A 25,364-nucleotide genomic window follows, 5' to 3' on the forward strand; every position below is an offset into this window, starting at 1 on the left:
ACAGCTAAGGGTGATGGTATTGGACCTGCAGAAAAAGTTGGAAGAGGAGAAAGCCGCTAGAGGTGGGGGGGCGCCCCAGCCGCAGCTAGTCCAAGTGAGAAGGGGACAGAGCCTAGTCACCAAGTTTAGCGGCGACCCTAGGGAGTACCTAGGATTCGAGACAGAAATAAATTATGCGCTGGAATTGCATGCAGCAGAATTCCCAGATGACGCGCACAGAGTCTCCTTTATCATAGAGCATTTGACGGGGGCCGCCCGGGAATGGGTAAGACCGCTCATCGCGCAAAAAAATCCTTGCATGAAGAACGCAAAATTATTTCTAGAAGCTTTAAAAATAATGTACGCTAGTGACAGTGAAATGGAGGCCACTAAACAGGAGCTTCATAACTTAACACAAGGAAAATCGACAGTGAGGGACTACTGGGCGAGATTCACCATGCTGGTGCACAAACTGGGGTGGGATCTGCAAAGTGAGCCAGTGAAATCAGCCTTCTACCTGGGTTTGCATGCAGATGTTAAGGATGAGCTGGCAAGAGGTCCTAGACCGCGGACTATGGATGAGTTAAGCAAAGCGGCGCTAGCGGTGGGGGTGAGACAGGAATCCAGATGGTATGACAAACAAGCGACGCGCGCAGCAAAACCTTGGTTCCCACGCTCCCAGGACAGACCACATCACCAAACCCCACCCCAGGGACCACCCCCAGACCCGCCCAGACCAAGCCCAGAGCCAGAACCGATGGAGAACGGTGGAGCGCGCGCGCGGGCTTTTCAAACCCCGGCGGCGCCAAGACGCAAGGAGGGAAGGGGCGGGAATTGCTTTCTCTGCAACTCCCCCCGGCATCGCGTCAGAGACTGCCCTCATCGCAGAGAGTGGCAAGGAAAGGCGGGAACGGTTGTACCTTCCCCCACTGAAGCAGCACCACAGCAGGGAAACGAGACAGCCTGGCTGCAGGAGACAAGGGGCAGCAGCCAGGCACAGTCAGCAGACAACAGCGCCAGCCCGCCCACCCGCACAGAGAGGAGCAGAGCCAGCCTACCCCTCCCAGAGCAGGAGTGGTTCTAGAAGTCACGCTAACGCTCCCAAATGGCTATCCCCTGACTGTCCTCGCCTTAATTGACAGTGGTGCCTCAGCCAACTTCTTCTCGAGAAACTTTGCAGAAGAGCACCAGATCCAGCTTCTGCAGCTGGATTTTCCCCTGCACGTAGCCACCATTGACGGCAGAGAGTTGCTGGGAGGGGCCATCACTCATCAAACCCGCCCCCCATGAGAATGACGGTGGGAAGGCACTCAGAGACACTGGCTTTCAACGTCACAACCATCTCAGACCCCCCCATCGTTTTGGGAATGAGCTGGCTGGCGCGCCACGACCCCTCCATAAGTTGGCACCAGAGATGCATCACGTTTGGGTCGGACTTTTGTCTGGAACATTGCATGCAGCACCAACCAGGGGAGGGGCCTCCAATAGCCACGGTGGCCACCATGCATGTCAAAGGGGGTGAGGCGATACCCAAGCAGTACTGGGACCTGCAGGAGGTATTCAGCGAAGCGGAGTCCGACCACCTACCCCCACACAGGTCTTTCGACTGCCAGATCAACCTGGTACCAGGGGCAACGATACCCCCAGCCAAGCTGTACGCCATGTCAGATCAGGAACTCGAGGATTTGCGTGCGTTCATGGACAAGAACCTCAAACGGGGGTTCATCAGAGAAAGCAAGGCAGCAGGAGGCAGCCCGGTCTTCTGGGTGGACAAGAAAGACACGCAACAGCGCCGTCTTGTGGTGGATTTCAGACGGCTCAACTCAGTGACAGAGCCAGTGGCTTTCCCCATGCCCAGAGTGGACGATCTCCTGACAGCGGCACGCAGGGGCAAGATTTTCACCAAGCTAGACCTGAGGGGGGCGTACAACTTGATCAGGATCCGGGAAGGCGATGAGTGGAAAACCACGATGTTCACGCCTCTGGGCTCTTTTGAATATCTGGTGATGCCCTTCGGGTTGCAAGGGGGCTCAGCATGCTTCCAGGCCTTCATGCACCACGTCCTGGGGTCCCTTCTCTTCAAGAACTGCCTGGTCTTCCTGGATGACATCCTTATCTATTCCGCTGACCCAGTGCAACATGTGAAGGATGTCAGGGAGGTGTTGCAACGCCTGAAGGAGAACCACCTGTATGTGAAGCTGGAGAAGTGCAAGTTCCACACCAGGGAAGTGGACTTCCTGGGCTACAAGCTGTCAGACAAGGGGCTGGCGATGGACAAGGACAAGGTGCAGGCCATCCTGGACTGGCACAGCCCCAGGACGCGCAAAGATGCCCAACGCCTCCTAGGATTCGCCAACTTCTACAGGAAATTCATCAAGAACTTCTCGCGGGTTACGGCTCCCATCACGGACTGCCTGAGAGGCAAGCAGAAGTTCAGGTGGACGCCAGAGGCGCAAGCAGCGTTCGAAAGCCTCAAAAGGGTGTTCGCGTCCAACCAGAACCTGTTCCACGTAGTGCAGGATGCGCCCCTACGCATTGAGACCGATGCTTCGGACCGGGCTTTGGGAGCGATCCTGTTGCAACTGGACGCCAACCGAGAGTGGAGACCTTGTGCCTTCTTCTCCAGGAAGCTGACACAGCCTGAACGCAACTACACGGTGTTTGATAGGGAACTTCTTGCGATCCACGCTGCTTTCCAGCACTGGCGACACTTCCTGGTGGGCGCCAAGCACCCCATCCAGGTGTGCACAGACCACAAGAACCTGGAGTTCTGGAGAACGGCCAGGGTGCTCAACCAGCGACAGATACGGTGGGCAGAGTTCTTCTCGAACTTCAACTTCTCCATCCACTACATCCCGGGGGAGCAGAATGTCAGGGCGGATGCCCTCTCCCGCAAACCAGAGTACATGGAGCAGGAGTTGCCACCAGCGCCCAGGCACATTTTCCCCCCATCAGCATGGTCCTGCGGAGCAGCAGTGGTCAGCGAGGCAGAACTCACCGCACTGACGGCAGCAGATGAGTTTGCCTCCCGCATCTTCAGAGAGCTGCGAGGGGGGAGGGAGCAGGCTAAAGACTTTGAGGAAAGGAGGGGTTTGCTTTTTTACAGGGGAGCCCTGTACCTGCCCACCAAACAGCTGAGAGGTAAGGTCCTCAAGCAGATGCACGACAACCCAACGGCGGGTCATTTCGGAAGGGACAAAACCACTCACCTAGTTATGAGACACTTCTGGTGGCCAGGGGTGCAGGAGGATGTGAGGGATTATGTAAGGGGCTGTGACACCTGCCAGCGAGCAAAGGTGGTCAGAGCGCCACCAGCAGGTTTGCTGGAGCCCTTAGCCACACCGCACAGGCCGTGGGAAGTAGTGTCCATGGACTTCATCACAGACCTGCCGTCGTCCAGGGGCAAGACCGCAGTGTTGGTGGTGGTGGACCTCATGTCCAAAATGTGCCACTTTATACCGTGTGCCAGGGCGGTCTCGGCAGAAGAGACGGCCAAACTGTTTGTTGACCACGTATTCAGACTGCATGGATTGCCTTTAAGAGTTATTTCGGATCGTGGCCGCCAATTTGTTTCCAGGTTCTGGCGGCGGCTAATGAACCTCCTGCAGGTGGAGGTCAGTTTGTCTACGGCTCGGCACCCGCAGACCAATGGACAGGCGGAGCGGGTCAACGCCATTCTGCAGCAGTACCTGAGATGTTACATCAGCCAGAGGCAAACGGACTGTGTGGATCGCCTGCCACTGGCAGAATTTGCCTACAACAATGCGGTGCACGTCTCCACAGGGGTGTCGCCCTTTAAGGCCAACTACGGGCGCGACCTCAGATCTTTCCCGGAGAGGGAGGGGGAGGAGGAGGAAGAGGGCCCACAGGCAGAGGATTGGGCAGAGGACCTGGAGACGGTGCACCAGCAGCTCAGAGAACACTTGGAGAGGGCCAAGGAAGCGTACAAGAAGGGGGCAGATCGCCACAGGCGACCGGGAGAGGTCATCAGGGTGGGGGACAAGGTTTGGTTATCCTCGGAAGGTCTTCCCACCAGGGGGCGATGCAAGAAGTTAGCACCCAGGAGGCTGGGCCCCTTCACGGTCACGCAACAGGTCAACCCGGTAGCCTTCAGGCTAGCACTGCCTGAGGACATGAGAGTGCACCCAGTGTTTCATAGATCGCTGCTGTCGCCGTACAGGGAAAGTACTAGGTTCAGGGACAGCGATCAGCCTCCAGAGGGAGGGGGGGAGACGGGAAACGCCCGTCAGCTCAATGAGGCAACTGAGATTTTAGACTCAAGGAGAGGGGTGAGAGGGCTGGAGTACCTGATAGCATGGGAGGACACTCCGCCGTCCCACAATGAGTGGATACCAGCCACGGAAGTACCTGAGGAATTTTTAGTAGAAGAGTTCCACGCCCTGTTCCCCCACAGGCCCAAGCCCTGGCACATGGAAAGGGAGGAAGAGGGGGAGGGGCGGGAGGAAGGGATCGCAGGCAGCAGCTCTCCGTGGAGATGGGAAGCGGAATTTGAGGATACGGAAGAAGAGGTGTGGGTTTCACCGAGGTCGACGACGTCAGAGGCAGGAGAGGACTGGCAGAACATTTTTACTCCCACCAGCTCTGACGCCACTGACTTCTTGGGATTCCCGTCTTCTCAGGGGGAGGGGGAAAGATCGCCGGATTGGGGGGAAATTTTTACACCCACAGGCTCGGATGCCACAGACTTCTTGGGGTTTCACTCGTCCCCAGCAAGCAGAGAGCCCCTAGGGAGGGGGGGGAGGAGCCTGGGAGGGGGGTGGATGTGAGGGACAAGGGATACAGGGAAGTCCCTCCCATCTTAAGTTCCAGCCCATCCCCAAGCGCTGGAGAGAGTAAGGAGAGCTCTGCCTCCAGCGGAGAGTCAGGAAGTGGTGTCCGAGGCTCAGGCAAGGTTGTGGAGCCCATGCCTCAGGTGGGACAGGAAGTTGGACGCACGGGGGGGAGGCCAATCCCCCCAACTCCCGAATTGCGACGCAAACGTAGGGGGAAGAGGTTGGGTCTGCCAAAGCTTTGGTGCTGGAAGAAAACGCGCCAATCGCCATTCGGAGGTTCTGACACCTCACCTTAAGGATGCATTTTTACTGCTCTGAACACTGTAAATAATCAGCACTTCATAAAAGCCTTAAAAGACCATGCTGGAGTCGTTACTCTAGAGTAGCCATATCAGGCCCTCTGACAGAATCTGTGTAAGCCAAAGGTTGTTCCAGCAAAGAAAAAGAGAGAAAATGGTGGTCATTATTAAATAAACACTTTAAGTATGCATTGTTTCATGAGGAATGAATCTAAGAGAAGTGACTCAGAATCTGGAAAGGGAACAGGAAGTGTGGGAGAGGGTGTTCTTCCTTATCTCAGCTTGCTGAGATCAGACTACTGAAACCGGTATAGTACTTTTGATGCTTTGGTTGTTGTTTACATGCAAAAGCTCCACCGGTGAGGTTTTGCAGAGCAGTAGGGCACTGCCCCATCTTCAGCTCCAGGTGGTTGTGGCCGAGGGTGGTGGTGAGAAAACAGCTGCTTACCGAGCTCTAGGTGGGCAGTGCTTGCGGCCCCTCGCCAGCTACCCTCCATTTCCAGAGTAGTGAGGAGTCACAGCCCCCAGCAGCCATCCATTGTAAATTCCCCGGCCAACCACACTGCAGGGCGGGATAGCCCGTCAAGACTAAAAATCAAACTGCCAATGGTTGTGTTCGATCACGCGATGGCAGCAAGAGTGGTTCCTGGACTGACTTGGTTTCTCCCCCAAAATGCCCTGTTTTGGACCGGTGACAGGAGGCCAGCAGCTTCAGAGCTGAGCAGAGGGGCTCACTCCAGTGCCCGGCTCACTCCAGTGCCCCTCCCACAGCCAGATGTACAGCTATGTTGTTTAAAAAAAGAAAAATTCTTTGTGCATCTACTGGAGTGAAAAACAATTAGCAATACAGTCGCACCTTAGTTCTCAAACAGAATGTGTTCCGGGAGTCCGCTGAACTCCCGAAACCATTCGAAAATCAAGGCGCATCCTGCAGCCCATCGGAAGCCATGGCAGATGTTTGGCTTCTGAAAACCATTCGAAAACCAGAACACTCACTTCTGGGTTTTGATCGTTCGGGAGTCAAGGCGTTTGAGATCCAAGGTACGACTGTAGTTTAAAAGCTGGCACGTGTAAATCCTTGCAAATGTAGGAACGAAGTTCTCCAGATCGTAACAGAGAATATGACAGTTCAGGTACTCACATCAGGAAGTTTGGATATGAAATCATAAGCATTAGCTTCTTTCGCTGCTTGCTCAATCTCAGCATCCGTAACATCCTCTCTGCCGTAGCGGATGTTGCCTGCTATTGTAGTAGCAAACAATACTGGTTCCTGGCTTACAATGCCAATATTTTCTCTCATCCACTTGAGATTAAGCGTCCGGATATCATGTCCATCTATGGTTATCTATGGGATAAAGATGTAGCAATTTGTAAGAGGTCACAAAAGCAGATTTTAAAACGGGCATAGTTAATAGCTACATTCAGATAAACTTTCTTAGATAACTTGTAACTTTACAGATGATGCAGGGATAAATATACTTCAGTAAGCTATAGTTTTCCATTACATCTGAACCACAAAACTGTGGTGATTTGCTTTTAAAGAAGTCTGGATATGAAAGTATGATTTAAAGTTGGCTTCAGATCCAGACTTGTTTGGAAACCACTGACCACAGTTTCCTGGTTCGAGCATAACAGATGACTTCTCGGTTAGTTTACTCAATTGCAAAGGGAGGATGAAGAGGGGAAATGATGTTTGTTCATATCTTATTATAATTGCTTGAATGCAGCCTATTTCATTAAGGGAAAAGCAAGCTAAAATGTTGACACATACGAAAATACATACTTGCCCTGGCCAAATTTTATCAACTTTTAAAACATGAACTTTTTGTATTTAGACAATTAGTTGAAATAAGAGTTACATGCTGCTTTATCTTGAGACTAGAGTAGGTCATGAAGGTAAAAAAGTAAAAAGGGCAACAACATCAAAAAGAGTACAAGACATTGCTAAGAAAAGCAAAAACTACAAATTGGGAGTTGGAAGTGGGATTAGATAAAGCCAGAGACAATTTAGAATAACTTCAGCAAGAAATATGCAAGAGAAATTCAAAACTTAGAAGGGTCCTGGTAGGCTTGCAGAGAAGGAGCCTTCCTTGTTAAATGAACATTTAGCTTTGTTAAATGAACATTTAGCACAATATATATAATTAGATCAGCTCTGATCCAATAATATAAAGGTAGCATTCAGGCTGGGTGCTAGCCAAATATGGAGAATATTTCCAAGTGATATAGAGAGTTTAAATTTCTAAGATTCCAATTAAGGAACAAAAAAATTAAATAAAGATGGGGCATTCTGTTTAGACTTTCAATAAGGACAATGGCTGACCGTTAAAACTATTGAAGAGCTACATGAGATGGAAGGGAATCTTAAATTTTTACCTTTTCAAAGGTGGAAAAGAATCCAAATTCATGGCCCAAAACTAAAGATGGAGATCAGACAGCAGAAAGAGTAAATGTCAAGGATTGGGGGAAGGAAATAACTTCAGATAAGGGCACCGCAGATTTGGGCAAAGAAGAACTTCAAGTAAAGGAAGGCCAAATAATCAAATAATACAGAGAATTTATAAGATTAATTTTAACAAAAGTATTATCTGTGTAGAGTATAATATCAAAAATATAGTCATGTATGTATATATGTATAATCTATATATATAGAAAGTAAACTGGGTATGTTCCTTTGTCTCCAATGTTCAACAAAACTGCTTGACCGATAGCGTTGAAATTTGGACACAAAGTCAAATGTGACTACCCGAGTGACCCCATTCCGTTTTCAAAGACAGATGTGTCACCTACACCAGGTAAAACCACCAAAACCCCGTGTTTCAGAACTCACAAATCATACGAAAGTGCATGCTGGGAGCACAGGAGAGATTGCAACACAGCGCCCTCTAGCAATGGCTACACTGGTACTGCACCTAGGAAAGCTTCCCTCTCCACAGTATCTCGGCTCAGCTTTGCAGACTAGGCTGCTTTCCAGACTAGGCTGAGTGGAGGTGGGGGCTTGCCTGGGTGGGGGATGGGGGGATGGGGCGGGATAGGTCATGGGTCGGAACAGGGTGGGCACAATCACAGGGATAAGCCGGGGGTGGGGGGAGGAGGGGGCAGGATAGGTAATGGGTCGGGACAGGGTGGGCCCAATCACAGGGAGGAGGGGCCGGGATAGGTAATAGGTCGGAACAGGGTAGGAGGAGTCACAGGGATGCGCCTGTGTAAACATAACACGCGTAAAACAGGGGGACTCTGAAGGTGAGGGGAGTCTGAAGGGGGGACTCTGAGGCTCCATTTAACAGACTGAGCCACAGCAACGCGCGGCAGAGCCAGCTATATGTATATATACCGTAAATGAAAATGTTAATAGTATTTTTTTTGGGGGGGGGAGGGAATCATTCGTGACCATTTTTATTCTGCTGAAATAATAAGTAAACTAAATGACCAGAAGCAGGAAGCACAGGCTAAGAATTGCTCTTAAATTTAGTGAAAGTATTTAAAATGGGATTACTTAACACAGTGGCAAAAGCACAGAAGAATCTCTTACAGCAAAGATTTCCAACCAAATATTTCAGTGCTTTTTCATATAGCAAATTGCAACTTGTGACACTGAAAATTGAACAGCTATGGTTCCGTCAAAACATACCTCTCCTTCAGCGGGATCGTAGAATCTCTGCAATAGTTGAATTGTAGTACTTTTCCCACAACCACTGGAACCAACAAGAGCAATAGTTTTCCCAGGCTGGATTTTTAAGCTCAGACCTTTGAGAATCTGGAATTATTCACAAATATTTAAACATGTAAAACACAATGAAATAAAACAGCAACAACCCAGAGATCACAGAGACCTTCAGGGTGATTTGATCGATGAACGACACCCTAAAAATGAAATATGTTAAAGAAACATGGTTGCTGTATCTGAAAAACACATGTTGTGTTCTGAATGCAAACACTTGATTTAGTTGCTGATATTTTTATTTTATTAAACAACAGCAATCCTGGAGATATATTTTAACAAAACCTATCAGCACTTATTTGGACACACAGTAAATTTTAATGCACATTTCCTTAAATACCCTAAACTACCAAAAAGGGGGGGGGGAGAAAAAAGAGAAAAGCTTACTTGAGTATCAGGCCTTGAGGGATAGCTGAAACTGATGTTTTTGAATTCAATCTCTCCTCGCAGTTTGTCTGGCTTGAACCCCTCACTGGAACTGCTATCTATGGGGCGGGGCTGGAGAAGGAAATTGGAAGTACTGTAATATACATTTCTGTAACTGTGGCTTAACACAGGCATGTTCTTTTTTTTAATAATGATTTTTATTAATTTTATATATATCCATCGTGTATTTTTACATAATATAACTTCACATTTCCAAAATAAGGAAAGAGAAAACAGAAAAAAGATACTAGAAAAAAAATTACAAAGAAAAATAAAAACAATAATAATATATAACTCATTCATATTCCTACTTAACTATGTGACTTCCCCAGATTCTCTTCTAGCGGTTCATATTAAATCATTTTTGACAAGTTCTGTATCTTATTTTCCAAATCTTTTTAACTATCCTAGCCTTACTTATAAATCTTATTATACATTCTAATCTAATTCCAATAATATATTTCTTATCTCCTTAACCTGCAACTTCTCAATTGCTTACAATTCTTCTCATATCTCAATTTTACAATATTTCTTATAGTATACTCTAAATTTCTTCCATTCTTCTTCCATCTTCTCCTCCCCCCGGTCTCGCAGTCTTCCAGTCAGGTCAGCCAGTTCCATAAAGTCCAACAATTTCATTTGCCATTCTTCCACTGTTGGTAACTCCTGTGTCTTCCAGTACTTCGCTATTAATATTCTCGCTGCAGTCGTGGCATATAGGCACAAGTTTAGATCTTTCACCGGCAATTCTTTTCCAACTATGCCCAGTAGAAAGGATTCTGGTTTCTTAATAAAGGTATTCTTAAACATTTTTTTTTCAGTTCATTATAAATCTTCTCCCAGAAATCCTTAACTAGTGGGCATGTCCACCACATATGATAGAATGTACCTTCCACCTTTTTACATTTCCAGCATTTATTATCTTGGTTATGGTAGATCTTAGCTAACACAGGCATGTTCTTCATTTGATGTCTAATGATAAACAAACAGGCCATTTCACTCTTTAAAATACTGCACGACTCTCTTCTCTTCCAGAAGGGTTGTATTTCTGGACACCAGAATTGCCATTTCAGATGGCGGGGAGCAGGATTCACAAGGATCACAAGGATAGCAACTTGTATAATATACTTACATAGCTGCCAAGTTATCCCTTTTTTAAAGGGATTTTCCCTTATGCTGAATAGGCTTCCTCGCGAGAAAAGGGAAAACTTGGCAGCTATGTACTTATGAAAAACAAAGAGGCGAAGAAGCCAGTTTGCTGCAGCTACTTCATGTTATTTTAACACCGCATAAATAAATATATGAGTGCTCCTGAGGAATGATTATCTGTGGGCTAAAACACAAGGCTGAGGTGACCCCTTTCTTGTTAGCATGGTGTAGTGGTTAGAGTTCTGGATTAAGACTGGGGAGGCCCATGTTCAAATCATTTGGCCACGAAGCTCACTGGGTGACCTTGGGCCAGTCATTTTCTCTCAGCCTAGCCTACCCCAAAGAGTTGTTGTGAAGATAAAAGCCGTATTTTGTGAGAATTGTGTAATAAGGCGGTTCTTAAAAACTATTTTTTAAAAAATACCTGCTCCAAAGGTCTTATCTTACTACACTAGGGATTATATAGCTATATCTGAAATTTCATGCGTATCAGTTAATATATTGACCCTGTTCCACTGAATTGAAATTTCAGCCTTCACGACATAGGAAAATGGCCAAGTAAACAGCTATTTTCAGTAATTAGTTAATTGGACGATTAGAGATATTATACATCCCAGCCAATAGATACCTTCCTGATAATTCTGAAGACTTCATAGGCTGCTCCTCGAGCATTGGCCACACTTTCCAAATTTGGGGCAGCTTGTCCAATGGAAAATGCACCAACAATCACAGAAAAGAACACCTATAGTGAGGAAATCGTTGAAATAATTAACATTTGAAAACTAGTGATTTGCCATCAGTTAATGCAGCACCACAGCAATTACAACTGCAATTCTATGCCTGGAAGTAAACCTCACTGAACACATGCAACTTACCACCAAGTTAACATGACTTTTTAAAATTTTGTTTACAGCAAAAACACATTTACAAACATCTCTCTCCTCTTTCAAGTTTTTTCAGCTATTGTGTCCATGTAGTCTAGCTATTGTGTCCAATGGAAAGAGCAGTTAAATTGCTCAGTCTCTAGAGCACGAGACTTGAACTCAGGGCGGTGGGTTCAAAACCCACGCTGGGCAAAAGGATTCCTGCATTGCAAGGGGGTTGGACTAGATGACCCTCACATTGCCTTCCAACTCTACAATTCTATGATTCTAAGAGTGCGTAGTATGGTTATTTCTGCAAACAGGTGGAGCAGTTGATTGACTTAGCTCCATAGCTGCCAAGTTATCCCTTTTTAAAGGGATTTTCCCTTATGCTGAATAGGCTTCCTCGCGAGAAAAGGGAAAACTTGGCAGCTATGCTTAGCTCTGATAGAGACACCTCTATCTTGATTATTTTATCAAGAGGTGCCACTTCAGGGAGGAAATTTGTGCAGAGTAGGATTTTGTGCACAGATTGCCTTGCTGGATGTTATGTGCATCAACAAGAAAACAGGTCAAATTATGCATATTGTGATCAGGTTCATACACAGAGAGATTTAGTTAGGTAATGTTAGGTTCTGGGCTTAATGGTATTCCCTCTTTAGGCTGCAATGGATTTACTGGGTTATTGCGTTTGGTTTGATTTTATGTGTTGTGGTCTTGTTGTGAACCGCTCTGAGACCTCTGGCTACAGGACGGTGTATAAGTTGAAATAAAATAATAATAATAATAATAATAATAAATACAGTGGTACCTCACAAGACGAATGCCTTGCACAACGAAAAACTCACAAGATGAAAGAGTTTTGCGTTGCGCGAGGTATTCACAAGATGACGAGGTTTTCTATGACCACCACTTCGTCTTGTGAAGTGCGGCCATAGAATGTAGCACGGGAAGGCGGCCTGTGCGCGGCGGTGTGGTGGCTGCCCCCGCCTGTCTTCCCTGAGCCAAGGGGAAGACAGGTGGGGGCAGCCACCACACCGCCGCGCACAGGCCGGCATGGGCCGGGGCTTCGGAGACCTTCTCCAAAGCCCTGTCCCGTGCCGGGGAAGGCAGGCGGGAGGCGACGGCAGGGAGAAGCGCTTCTCCCCCCCCCCCCGCCGCCTCGCACACAGCCGGCATCGGACAGGGCTTCGGAGAAGCGTTGCGCCTTCTCCGAAGCCCTGTTCCATGCCACTGCCAGTCCCCCGGAGCCCATAGGAACGCATTGATTAAGTTTCAATGCATTCCTATGGGAAAACGCAACTCGCAAGACGATTTTTTCGTAGGACGAATTGAGTTCTGGAATGAATTAAATTTGTCTTGTGAGGCACCACTGTAATAACGATAATAATTTACTTGGCTTAGTTCAAGGTAAATGCTTGAACTAAGCAACGAGAGTGGTACTGGACTCCCCCAATGGCACATACATATACGCTTTCACAAACTTTGGTCACTGTGCATGTTCAACTGTCGGAAATTACTGCTTCCAGTATCCACACAACACCAGTTTGATAAGAAGAAGTCCATTACTGCGCACACTGATTTGCAGATCAAGATAATATGTGCAGAACCGGTAGCAATGCTTCTGCGGGTTGGGCTCAAATCGCCAATGCAACCTCTTCTTTTAAGTTCAGAGATCATTTTTTTAAAAGTCTGCACTCAGCAGGACAACTAGACTTACAATTAATACTTTCCCGATGTCGTAGTTTTCTTTCTCATCCACTGTGAGCTTCGTTCCATACCAAAAGGCAAGTGCGTAGCATCCATATATTAAAAACTGGGAGACACCCATTGACATATTGGTGGTGATGGTCTTTTTCATTCCAACAACCTGAGCGTCCTCTAGGTTTGCATCATACCTGAAAACAAACCAACAAATGTGATTATTTAAGGTATTTCCTACTCAGTTCTACTTCCATACAGGCAAGTACTCATTGCCATTTATCTCTACAAAAAAAATCCACACCGCTTAAATCTTCTGAAGCTGCTAGAACCACAGTGGATTTTTCCTATTTGAAGGTGTAACCCACTGTTTTAACAAGAGATGTGCGTGAGAAAAGCAGGCATGTTTCATCTTGTGATGCCCCTTGGTTGGAGGCAGATGTTTGAAGAGCACAGTTCACAATGGCTTACAAACTTGTTTCCATCAGCCATGTTGGATGGGCAGAATTACAGCTTGATCTCCACCTGAACATGGGCAACAATACACACATTGGGTTCTACAGTCGTGCCTCGCAAGACGAATTTAATTCGTTCCAGGAGTCAATTCGTCCTACGAAAAATTCGTCTTGTGAGTCGTGTTTTCCCATAGGAATGCATTGAAACTTAATCAATGCGTTCCTATGGGCTCTGGGGGACTGGCAGCGGCGCTTGCTCGCTTGCCTCGGGGAAGGCAGGCAGGTGCTGGGCTCGGGGAAGGGCACTTGGCTCGGGGAAGGCAGGCAGCCTAACTGCCTTCCCCGAGCCAAGAGAGCAAGTGGTGCCGCCGTCGCCAGTCCCCCGAGCCCAGTGCTAAGGGAAGGCAAGTGCCGCTGCAGACGCTGGGCAGGCAGGCAAGAGAGCAAGCACCGACAGCAAGCCCCGAGCCCCAAGAGATTGAGCGCTGACAGCTGTAGCGTGGCAAGAAGGCAAAGGAGATCAGCTGTCAGCCTTCTTGTCGCGCTACAGCTGGTTCCCCTTTTGTTGCAGCTCGCCCGCTTCCTATTTCTATGGCCGCGCTTCACAAGATGAGGTCATAGAAAACCTCGTCGTCTTGCGAATGCCTTGCGCAATGCAAAACTCTTTCGTCTTGCGAGTTTTTCATTGTGCGAGGCATTCATCTTGCGAGGTACCACTGTATACTAATTACGCTGATTGTTAGAAGCGGCCTTACCTGGCTCTAGCTTTCGCCTGCCCATTAAAAGCAACAACAGTCCTGATGGCCGACAAGATTTCTTCTGCCACAGCACCTGCCTTAGCATAGGCTGACAGTTCTTTAGTAGTCAACATTGACAGGAGCTGGAATATGTAAAAGAAGGAAATGAAAAATGAAGTTGTTTTACAGAACAACCCAATAAACTCATAGAACTCTTTATGTGACAGGAAACGGGGACGGGTCTTTTATTCATAGGCAGTATTTTGATTCTAGCTCTGAATGACCCCTGTTTTACACCAGAGTAAGGAATGTGTTTTAGCCCATGGACTGCATTGTCTTATGGGCAACCATCAGCAGGGCTGCATGCCAGCAATGGGCAAAAGTGAGCAACAGATCCTGCAAAACTCTCTTCACCCAGGAAAGCAAGATGAATAAGTATAGTTCAAGGGCACTTTCCAGGCATGCAGAAACACTCGAGGGGGTCAAGGAGCAGAGTGGTGAGGCAAGGAGCCTGAGCAGTGTCCCAAGGTCCAGAGAAAGCCCTGGAGGGCTGTATTTGGCCCTAGGCGTTAGGTTCCTCACCTGTTTTGCACCAACAAAATGGGTCACTTGTGCAGACAATTCTCTTGCATGGGAGACTTCTCTTGATTATATAATAAAGCTGATTATACGGATTTTAGAAAATGACTAAAATACTACTTTAAAAATGTACGTGCTGAAAGACTGGAAACTCCTTATAGACTTTTTGAGTGAAAAAGAATACGAACTTACGATATCTGGGTTTGAGGATTGAAGAAAATGTTGCTCTTATAGAAAGCTGAATTGTTGGGTATTATCTTGGAGTGGATGTTTTGAAAAAAAAATTCTATGTGAGGCTGACAGACGAAGAATAAGAAGTTCTCTTTTCCCTATCCTTTTCTTTCTTTCCCTTCCCACCTCCTGGTTTATGTTTTTAGATTATTTTATCTTTGATTAAACAGTATTGGATATTAACCTTTGTACATTTCCTTTCAAACATTAATAAAATTTATTTTAAAAAATGTTTGTGCTAAAAAGGTTGCTGCTTTTCGTTAAAACAATGAATTCAGCTAGTCTTTGTGTGGGGATACAGAGAAATGAGGCTGTATCTGTCCAGTTCCTTTCCATAGCTATTTACTTATAGTCATTGGAATCTCCAATTATAAGGCATATGTGCCTTATCAATTAGCACTAATTACAGGAGGCTCAGATGTGGGTTGGGTAGATTTATTATTCACTACGGTATTATGTACTTATCCCACCCCTTCCTCTCAGGACCCCAGAATGGTATACATAGACCCTGCTATAGGTCAGGGTGAGAGAAAATGATTTGCCCAAACTTCCCCAGTAAGATTTATGGTCATGCAGCAACTTAAGCCCAATCTCTCCAGTCTATGTCCAACTTTCTAACCACACTATCTCTCTCCTACAAATGGTCAATAAGAATTCTTAACTGGAACAGTTTCTTGGCACCAAGTTATGGCAGATTAATGGGGCACAGTCTTCAAAGAGTGTTTTAGTTCATGAACACCACGCCATTCCCACCTCCGCCCCAATGCAGGTTTTCATTTTATCCTTCTTTCCTTCAATTCTTCACCCTCCTTTGTTGTGCACATATGGAGAATTTTCATTTGTAGCAGCTCAAGCAACTTACGTATGACCACAAACCCCCAGATACAACGAGAAGCGGGCTAACAGACAAGATAACCAGGGTCAGCTTCCATCCATGCACAAATCCTATGATAATGCCCGTCACAAACGTGCTTAAATTCTGCATTAATATGCTGAGCTTGTCTCCAATTCCTTCGTGAATGGTGTTAATATCGCTGCAATTAAGGATGAAAAATGTGAATGTCAGTTGCTGCTTCTATTCAATAGTTAAGTCTTCAACGCCTTTGTGAATGGGGTTGAAATCACTGCCATTAAATACAAACTTTTCTCAATATGGCATCCTACAGTATGTGCCTTCCCATCCATTTGGTTATGGAGGAGGAATGCACATGCAAACACATTTAGGAACTAGCCATGTAGGGATTTACACCTGACCCAAAGCACGGCACTCCTTTCCCCCAGATTATAACATAAAACAGAAACATCTTACTCTGTTAATCTCGTGTTCAGTGTGCCAATCTGGTTGGTATCAAACCAGGCCATTTCTTGGTGAAGTACAGCAAAAAAGAACTTCTCGCGTATCCTTGCTGTTTGTCTTGCAGAACTGGTCACAAAGGTCCACACCTGAATCAGGCTGCAGAGCAATACCCCAAAGCCAATACCAACAAAGTAGTAAGCATGCCTGTTGAAGAAACGACAGGTCAATGGGGTATTGTGTTGCAATCCAACGTTTCCCATATCCAGGGCCCGTCTTTAGCATGTCCTACTCTTCGTGACCCCATGGACCAGAGCACACCAGAGCAGATGCGGTGCCAGGGTGCAAATATCCACCCAGCGCCCCCCTGTGTTCATAGTACCTGTGTTCAAGCATTTGAAGAGTACTCCTTGGAAGAAAGACCCATATGTCCTTCACGTCACTCTCATTATCAGAAGAAAATTCTTAACTAATGTTTTAATATAATTTTTCAAGGTAATTGGGGGGGGGGAAAGCAATGGGTTGTCTCCAATGCTGGTCATATTCCTTGGAATAGACCCACTGAAATTAAGTTTATGTTGTGACCACCCTGATACCTGTGGGTATAGGGTGATACTGTATACAAATTCAATTCATCATCATCTGAATAGCTGTCACTGGGGAACAGCTGTGGGAAGAGGGATGTGACTTCCCAACAGGCATCTGGTGAGCCACTCAATGAAACAGGGTATTGCTAAACAGGTCTTTAGTTTTCTTATGTTTTTAAAGTCAGTCACAGCTCAGTTAAAAAAGAAATTGGATAGGTCCTTACGTGGCCATTTGGTTTTCTATATTTGAAGGTGGACATCCTGAGATATTAGCTAGTGCAGCTTCTGCAAAATAGAAGGCAGTAGTTATAATTATCAGAAGAGGTGCTGCGAGATTGTCTGGCAATGTGGTCTTGGCATTTTTACATGGCATTGCATGGCACTGTTAATTATTACTTGACTTAACAACGAAAAGTCTCAAGTAAGGAAAGATTAAGAGTCAGAGGCGTTAAGCAGCTATCCAGTTTCTAACCTTCAGGCCTGATCTCTTCATGATGTAGGCAACTTTCCTGGGCATTTTTGAAAATATCCTGGATAGCTCACTTGGAAGAGCAGGAGACTCTTAATTCCAAGGTCACAAGTTCAATCCCCAAGTCGGGCAAAAGATTCCTGCATTGCAGGGGGTTGGACTAGATGACCCTTCCAATTCTACAATTCTATGATCTATGTCAGTGTCAATAAAACATGCATTCAGTCCATGAGGGACCAAGCACTGCACATTAGTTCCATGTAATGTTTCCCAACATAATGTAACTGGATTTAACAGAAGCATATGACTGCATAGCTGCCAAGTTATCCCTTTTTTACAGGGATTTTCCCTTATGCTGAATAGGCTTCCTCGCGAGAAAAGGGAAAACTTGGCAGCTATGTATGACTGTCACACAGCCACTAAGTAATACTAAACCCACAACCCCTCCATGTTGAAGTCGCTCATGAAAAAAGGAAAAATAAAATTGAAGTTGTTTTTTTAAAGCACATAGCATTTGGAACCTGTTTTGACACGTGTGGATTTTACATCCCCCACCCCCCATCATATGTATCCTTACATCTCTGCTAATGCATTCTTTTAGTATGTAGGCATCTAAGTATGAAACATGCAATTACCCAAATATATGAGATTCATTTTCAAGCCACATTGTCCACACTGTTGAAATTGATGCCCAAGTGGACCCTGATCTGTAGGCCAGATCCAGTTGCCATGGCTGCCAAACAGCAGCCATTTGCTTCTCCCAAGCTAAACTTCCTATAAAGCAGCAATGGGGAATCTCTGGCCCTTCAGAAGTTCTTGGACCCCAATTCCCATCAGCCCCAGTCAGTGTCAATGATCAGAGGTGATGGGGTTTGTAGTTCAAGAATACCCGGAGGGCTACAAGTTTCCCATTCATGCTGTCAAGTTTTAACAACTTCAGCAAAGGTTCATTTATTTTATTTTATACTGAGTGCTTGGAGTAGCCTTTGCTTGATTACAGTTCATCAAGATTATGAATGTAAATTGGGGGGGGGGAGGAGGTGAATACTGATCTCGAGCATTTTAAAGCTCTGTGTTCTCCTCTCCGTGTCTAGAAACTCAAGAAGCCCATAATATTCATATAGTCTCTCTCTCACACACTGCTCCCCACCCTAAAACAATGTCTAGGAGTAGTCTCATTTTCCTACTCATACTGAAATATTGCCCCTCAATGACGCCAAACTTAGATTCACAAAACGTTTAGGGGTATGTGTACCCCAGAGCAGAAAAAAGCACTCTCTTTCTCTCTCTTATATTAGTTATTTTTCTTTCTTCTTATCCTGTGCATGACTGTAACACAGAATGCATTGATGATGATATGATAAAACAGAAAAGCAAATTAAAAATATATTACAGTCATACCTCAGTTTAAGTACACCTCGGTTTGAGTATTTTCGGTTTAAGTACTCCGCGGACCCTCCTGGAACGGATTAATCCACTTTCCATTACTTTCAATGGGAAAGTAGAAAAATTCCTTCAGTAGCACCTTAAAGACCAACTAAGTTTTTATTTTGGTATGAGCTTTCGTGTGCATGCACACTTCTTCAGATATTCTTCAGGTATCTGAAGAAGTGTGCATGCACACGAAAGCTCATACCAAAATAAAAACTTAGTTGGTCTTTAAGGTGCTACTGAAGGAATTTTTCTATTTTGCTTCGACTCAGACCAACACGGCTACCTACCTGTAACTTTCAATGGGAAAGTTCGCTTCAGGTTAAGTACGCTTCAGGTTAAATACGGACTTCCGGAACCAATTACACTCATACTTCGGGTTAAGTACGCTTCAGGTTGAGTACTCTGCGGACCCGTCTGGAACAGATTAATCCACTTCCCATTACTTTCAATGGGAAAGTTCGCTTCAGGTTAAGTACGCTTCAGGTTAAGCACAGACTTCCGGAACCAATTGTGTTTGTAAACCGAGGTACCACTGTAATAATTATAAAAAAGAAACTCAATAATCCTTTTTAAAAAAAGCACAGATGGGGCAAACTTGGCTATTTTTACCTGAAACATTATTGTGGCTGGTCATCACAAAGCTGTTTGTCATCTGGCCGAAGACGATGATTAAAATTGGCTGTCCGGTTCCAGCTGCAGCAGCTGCGATTAACCCCACTATCATTAAAATAATATCTAGCCCATCTGCAAAATGAAACTAAATTGAGAAAGAAAAAACAGCAGGAATCAGGTGAAATTATGGCAGAATGTGTGTATACATGTGTGTCTCTGTGTATATGCCTGTATGTATGCACACATACACCATACTTAGTCAGCTGCTGGGCTTTCTTTCTGTTCTTCCTACCCTACTGGTGTTCTTCGTCCATTTATGCAGAACATACCTTCACACCATCCAACATTTCTCTGATGAAAATGGGGACATTCTATATTATTATTATTATTATTATTAGTAGTAGTAGTAGTAGTAGTAGTATCATTTTCCCCCCCATCTGGGCAGCTTCCAACATATACAAAAACGTAATAAAACATGAAACATTTAAAAACTTCCCTAAACAGCGCTGCCTTCAGATGTCTTCTAAAGGTTATATAGTTATTTAGCTCCTTGGCTCAGGGTGGTGGTGGTCACATAACTCCATACCCTCCAACATTTCTCTGATGAAAATAGGGATGTCCTAAGGAAAAGCAGGACATTCTAGGATCAAATCAGAAACCAAGATGGCTTCTGTAAATCCTGGACTGTCCCTGGAAAACAGGGACACTTGGGAGGGTTTGGACCTTACGTCAGAAAGGCCTCTCTCCAGCTGAGAGTTTTCAGTCATCATTTTAACCTCCTCTCTCATGGCTTCTTTATTCCCATTGATCTCTCCATCTCTGAGCAACTGGGAGTTGATCGACAGCCTACCTTTCACTTTTAGTTGACTAAGTTCCTCACACTAGGTATTCCAAATCTCATTTTGAAGAAAAAGAGACATGGCTGATCGTCTTCCCCATGTTTTGTATTGTAGGATCATAGAGCAGGGCTTGGGCTCATATATTTCCTCATCACTCTTCCCCTAAACAGAGCTTTTCATCATTTTGGGAGTCCCATCAGTCCCAGCCAGAATGGTCAATGGTCAAGGATGAAGGGAGTCCAACAACATCTGGAGGCCACCAGGTTCCTGTGTGTTATGTTGTATGTGCTATGGAGGAAATAGGGAAGGCGTGCATGACTCTGAGTGACGCTCCTGGTGTCACCACATTTGTAGATGCGAGGAAGGTACACATCTGAGCCAACCAAAGAAAATGACAAAGGCAAAGAAGCATACTGACCAGCTCGAAAAAGCCAACTGCCTCCCCTTTCTTCTCTGGCTTCTCATTTTTCTTTCTGAAAAGTTTTCAACAGAAAAGCAAGTCAGCTGAGGTCATTTGTGGGAAATGAAAGGCATCAAAGCGCGTAAGGAAAAACCTACTCTTTCTTCTTCTTCTTCTTCTTTAAATGGCCATTTGTTGCAGGTTCTTCATCCAAATGGAAAGTAGGGTTGTCATAGGCATTACCTGGAGGTTCTGTTGATGGGAAAGTCAGTTGGATTTCATAGAAATAGTTGGGTTTGGAATCCAAAGAATTTGCTTGAAACTTTATTCACCAAATTCTCCAGGAACACGCTTACATTTGGCAGGTGCCAGCCCTATGCCCTAAACACATCTACAAACTATATAAACCTACTTAACTACTGACTCAGGCTGAAATTCTAAATAAATAAGCAGGACCCGTAGAAATCAGTGATACCTGCCTCTCAGTGAATGTGGAGACTGGACTTGCAATAGGATTGCAAATTTTAGAAGCAAGTCCCTGAAATGCTCAATGAGCAAAAGAAATACTATACATATTAAATAAAAAATGCAAAGCAATTGTTTCTATTACTGATGCAATAATTGATCTGCATTGTGCCTGAAAATGCAGACAATTCTTTCTGTTGTACATTAATGAAGGTTAATGGTTGCACTGTGAAAATGTTCCCATTTACCAACAAGTCTGAATAACACAATAGATTTGAATAGAGATACCTTATGTGTAAAACAACTGAAATAAGGAAGGCTTCCCTTGCAGTATACATCATGTGCCAATGAGTTGGTTTAAAACATATGGGTTTTTTTCCCACTAAACATTTTAAAAATAATGTTTTAATCTGCTAATGAGTTCACAGGTCTTCATCAATAATATCGCAAGAATATTTCAGTAGACTTACACCCCAACCCCCAAATGTATTATTTCCTCATAAAAAATATTTTATTATTTGGAAGAAAGATTGCAGGAACAGGTCTTTGGAAACTCTCACACCCAACAAGTCACATACAGCTGCATTATGACATAGGTGCCAAGTTCCGGATTGAAAAAACCAGGATCAGTAGCACTGTGGCACCGGAGGTCGCTTCTACGCACTTCCAGACATGTGTAGAAGCGACTTCCGACGCCGCTGTGCCCATTCCAAAATGTCTGCAGTGCCAGAAGTCGTTTCTACACACTTCTGGTGCTGCGGATATTTTGGAAATGGGCACAGCGGCATTGGAAGTCGCTTCTATGCATGTCCGGAAGTGCGTAGAAGGGACTTCCAGTGCCGGCGCGGCACCAGAAGAACATGGCCGCCGGCAGGAGCTCCGTAATCTGGGGGAATACGGGGTATTTTGCCATTCAGGGCACCTGCAGGAAACGGTAAGAAAATACGGGGGTTTCCCGGGGAAAACGGGGTACTTGGCAGCTATGCATTATGAAGAGAAGGTCAGATGGGTGGATAGGTGAGGAAGAAGCACAGTAGCTTGAAAAATGTCCATTTTAAGTTATTAGATGCAGATTGGAAATCTACACAAGTATTATGGCAAAGTTAAAACACATGTACTTCCACAATATTGTGAAAAACTGGCACAAGGGGTAAATAAAAACAATTTTTTTTGTAATTACTATGAGCCACTTAATTTTTTTAAAAAAATAAGACTCAGAAATAAATATTTGGAGGGGAAAACAACAAAGTAGTTATAGCTGTTGAATGCAATTTCATGGCTATCAATCCGAATTCACAACACCTTGCCCTGTTTTTATAACCATTCCCAAACAAAGGGATCCAAATATTAAGGAGTAACTAAATATATTACAATTTACCAGTTTTGGACACTTGATTCACTGTGTAACTTCTCATGGTTTTGTTCTATGGTCCCGTTCTATGGTAGAGAGGGAAATGGTCTTCACCCAAAATCTGTGTAAAAAGAGCACACTGATATAATATACTCATTTTTAAAACTGACGTTAAACATTTTCTTTAGATCACCTTCATTTTTTCCTTATTTCATTCTTTTTACATATTTGTATCATTAATACCCTCTGGACAGGATCAATATTGTATAATATAATTTATTCTGATCCTCATTAAACACCGAGATGTAATTTTCATGGTTTATTTGTGGAAATATCTGCTTATTCAAATTCTGACACGCTTTTTCCATACAAAAAGTGGCAATAACATACCATCAGCACTTGAAGTGTTTAAAGCTAAACCCCTAGTACAGTTATTATATGGGGCTCAGATCTGGACAGGTGCTCACCCTGGATCTATAGAAGCTGTTCGGTCTAAATCCCTAAGGCCATTTTTTCCTGTTCCATCCTGTGTTCCAAATGCTTCATTGTGTTTAGAGGCTAACCTCCCCTCTGTTGAATTACAAACCCCACTGTTCTACTACCCTTAATATTGCAAGATTGTAATGAGAGTGCTTGGACTAAAATTGTCAACGAAAAACTTTATTTTTCTGGTTTAACACCACAACAGTTATTAACCCTGGGCTTCAACAAAAACGCCCCTCCCCCCAAAAAAACCCTGGGCTTCAGTAAAGCAAATAATTTAATTAGTCAGGGCCTATATGATACTGAGAAACAGAATAATTTGGTCACGATAAGGAAATTTTGTCCAAGGTATGATTATTTTCCGCCTAGTCACTTTGATACATTGGCACCCTATTTGCAAAGTTTAACAATTCCAAAATACAGACACGTTTTCACTTATGCAAGATTAAATATACTGTATTCAGCTATACTCAAGGGTTGATTTCAATATTTTTTGCTGGAAAAACGCTTACGTCCCTGTGGAGATGGCAGTATTGAATCAGTGGCTCGTGTGCTTCCAGCTTGCACTCTTTATAAAGATTCGAGGAGTGAGGTTATTACCCCTCTGCTACTGTCCATGCCGGGTTGCTCACCCCAGTGGCGGAGCTAGCCGCTCCTGCACCTCGAGCGGCATGGTGAGGCGATCCTCGGGGGAGGGGGTGTCCAATCGCGGCGAGGCGGCGCAATCCTCGCAGCAGGGAGCTGATTATGGCACGGCAGCGCAATCCACCCAGGAGGGATTTTGTCACCCCCCTCTAGAATGGCACCGTCCCCACCGCATTCCCCTTCATATGCCCCTGGCTCAACCATTGCTACGGTGTCCTTTCTTCCAACAGATTAAGCAGGGCCGTCTTAAACGCCCCTGCCTCTGTGGTGCGCCGGATCTCTCCGGCGCCCTCCCGCCCCGTTTCCCAGCGCGGTGGGCGGGTGGGCGCAGCGGCGGGCGGTCAGGCACAACGCGATCTCTCTAGTGCCCTCCCGCCCCGTTTCCCAGCACGGTGGGCGGGTGGGCGGGTGCTGCGCGCAGCGCGGCTCCCACAGGCGCAGCTGCGCGGCGGACCGGTGGACCGGCCGGCCAGCGGGCGGGCGCAGCTCGCGGCGCCTTTCTGTCGGGCCGGCGCCATGGTGCCCTGCGCCACCGGGGGTCTACCTAGAGCCGGGCCTGAGATTAAGTTAATCATGTGACAGCAGAAAATGCAAACTTTTTAGCAATTAGAAAAAGATCTATTGTTTGGTTATGGATGTTAAACCTCCAGAATGTATGTTGTATAGTTAAGTTTTTACCTCTATCAGTACATTATATTTTATTTTATTGCTATGGCTAGTAGCATCTTAAAAAAGCAGAGACATCACCTTGCCAACAAAGGTCCGTATAGTTAAAGCTATGGTTTTCCCAGTAGTGATGTATGGAAGTGAAGGCTGGACCATAAAGAAGGCTGATCGCCGAAGAATGGATGCTTTTGAATTATGGTGCTGGAGGAGACTCTTGAGAGCCCCATGAACTGCAAGAAGATCAAACCTATCCATTCTGAAGGAAATCAGCCCTGAGTGCTCACTAGAAGGACAGATCGTGAAGCTGAGGCTCCAATACTTTGGCCACCTCATGAGAAGAGAAGACTCCCTGAAAAAACCCTGATGTTGGGAAAGATTGAGGGCACAAGGAGAAGGGGACGACAGAGGACGAGATGGTTGGACAGTGTTTTCGAAGCTACGCACATGAGTTTGACCAAACTGCGGGAGGCAGTGGAAGACAGGAGTGCCTGGCGTGCTCTGGTCCATGGGGTCACGAAGAGTCAGACATGACCAAACGACTAAACAACAGCAACAAGTGGCTGATGCAAATAAAGATTCTTCTGATTCTGATTCTTTGTTTAGACCATATTGTTGCCCACCACCCCAATCTCTGAGTGGTTCGGGATTGGAGGCCTTTCAGGCGCTTACCCAAGGTTCGTGTTTCCTTTTAGAAATGAGGCACAGTGGAGACTGTGGTGTCTTTATGATATTTGGTTTATTTACTCTTATCTACCACCTCAGACTATGATGGAGGGGTTCGCAGAATTAGCATCCCCAAAAGGTCTTGTTTCTCTCATAGGCACAGCGTTGGATTCCAACAAAAATCAAACACTGTTTTCCGACTCCCTCTCCAGCTTGTTGCTTTTTCTCTAGTTCACATCGCAGTCCCAAAACTCTACTTCAAACTCTGCCTTTGTTTGTCTAGGTAGGGCCTCCCCTAATCATTTGCCATCTCACACCACCTGTGTTCTCTTAATGGACCATCACACAGGCAATCACCTTATCAGGAAGCTAGGCTGGTTGGTATTTCAACACTTGCTGGTTCCATAGGCTAAAAAGGTCTCAACTTCCCCAAAGGATAAATGGACACAAATCTGACATCAGGAATCACAAGACAGAGAAACCAGTAGGAGAACACTTCAATCTCCCAGGACATTCTATACAA

At 45.4% G+C, this 25,364-nt stretch overlaps 1 protein-coding gene across 1 annotated transcript in view; it reads right to left on the reverse strand.

Annotated features, from left to right (window-relative positions):
• ABCB5 (ATP binding cassette subfamily B member 5) overlaps positions 1-25,364 on the reverse strand; it is a 53,028-nt gene that overhangs the window by 22,698 nt on the left and 4,966 nt on the right. The window contains exons 2-14 of the mRNA XM_035129682.2: positions 22,412-22,505; positions 20,727-20,820; positions 20,587-20,641; positions 19,327-19,474; positions 17,039-17,099; positions 16,243-16,434; positions 15,796-15,967; positions 14,142-14,266; positions 12,951-13,128; positions 10,996-11,109; positions 9,180-9,290; positions 8,703-8,828; positions 6,213-6,416 (exon numbers count right to left, since the gene is read on the reverse strand). Of these exons, the coding sequence (XP_034985573.1) occupies positions 6,213-6,416; positions 8,703-8,828; positions 9,180-9,290; positions 10,996-11,109; positions 12,951-13,128; positions 14,142-14,266; positions 15,796-15,967; positions 16,243-16,434; positions 17,039-17,099; positions 19,327-19,474; positions 20,587-20,641; positions 20,727-20,820; positions 22,412-22,448 (1,617 nt within the window). The 5' untranslated portion in view covers positions 22,449-22,505. The remainder of the gene's footprint in view (positions 1-6,212; positions 6,417-8,702; positions 8,829-9,179; positions 9,291-10,995; positions 11,110-12,950; positions 13,129-14,141; positions 14,267-15,795; positions 15,968-16,242; positions 16,435-17,038; positions 17,100-19,326; positions 19,475-20,586; positions 20,642-20,726; positions 20,821-22,411; positions 22,506-25,364) is intronic.

This window comes from Zootoca vivipara, chromosome 12 (genome assembly GCF_963506605.1).
Source record: "Zootoca vivipara chromosome 12, rZooViv1.1, whole genome shotgun sequence".
NCBI classification, from domain to species: domain Eukaryota; kingdom Metazoa; phylum Chordata; class Lepidosauria; order Squamata; family Lacertidae; genus Zootoca; species Zootoca vivipara.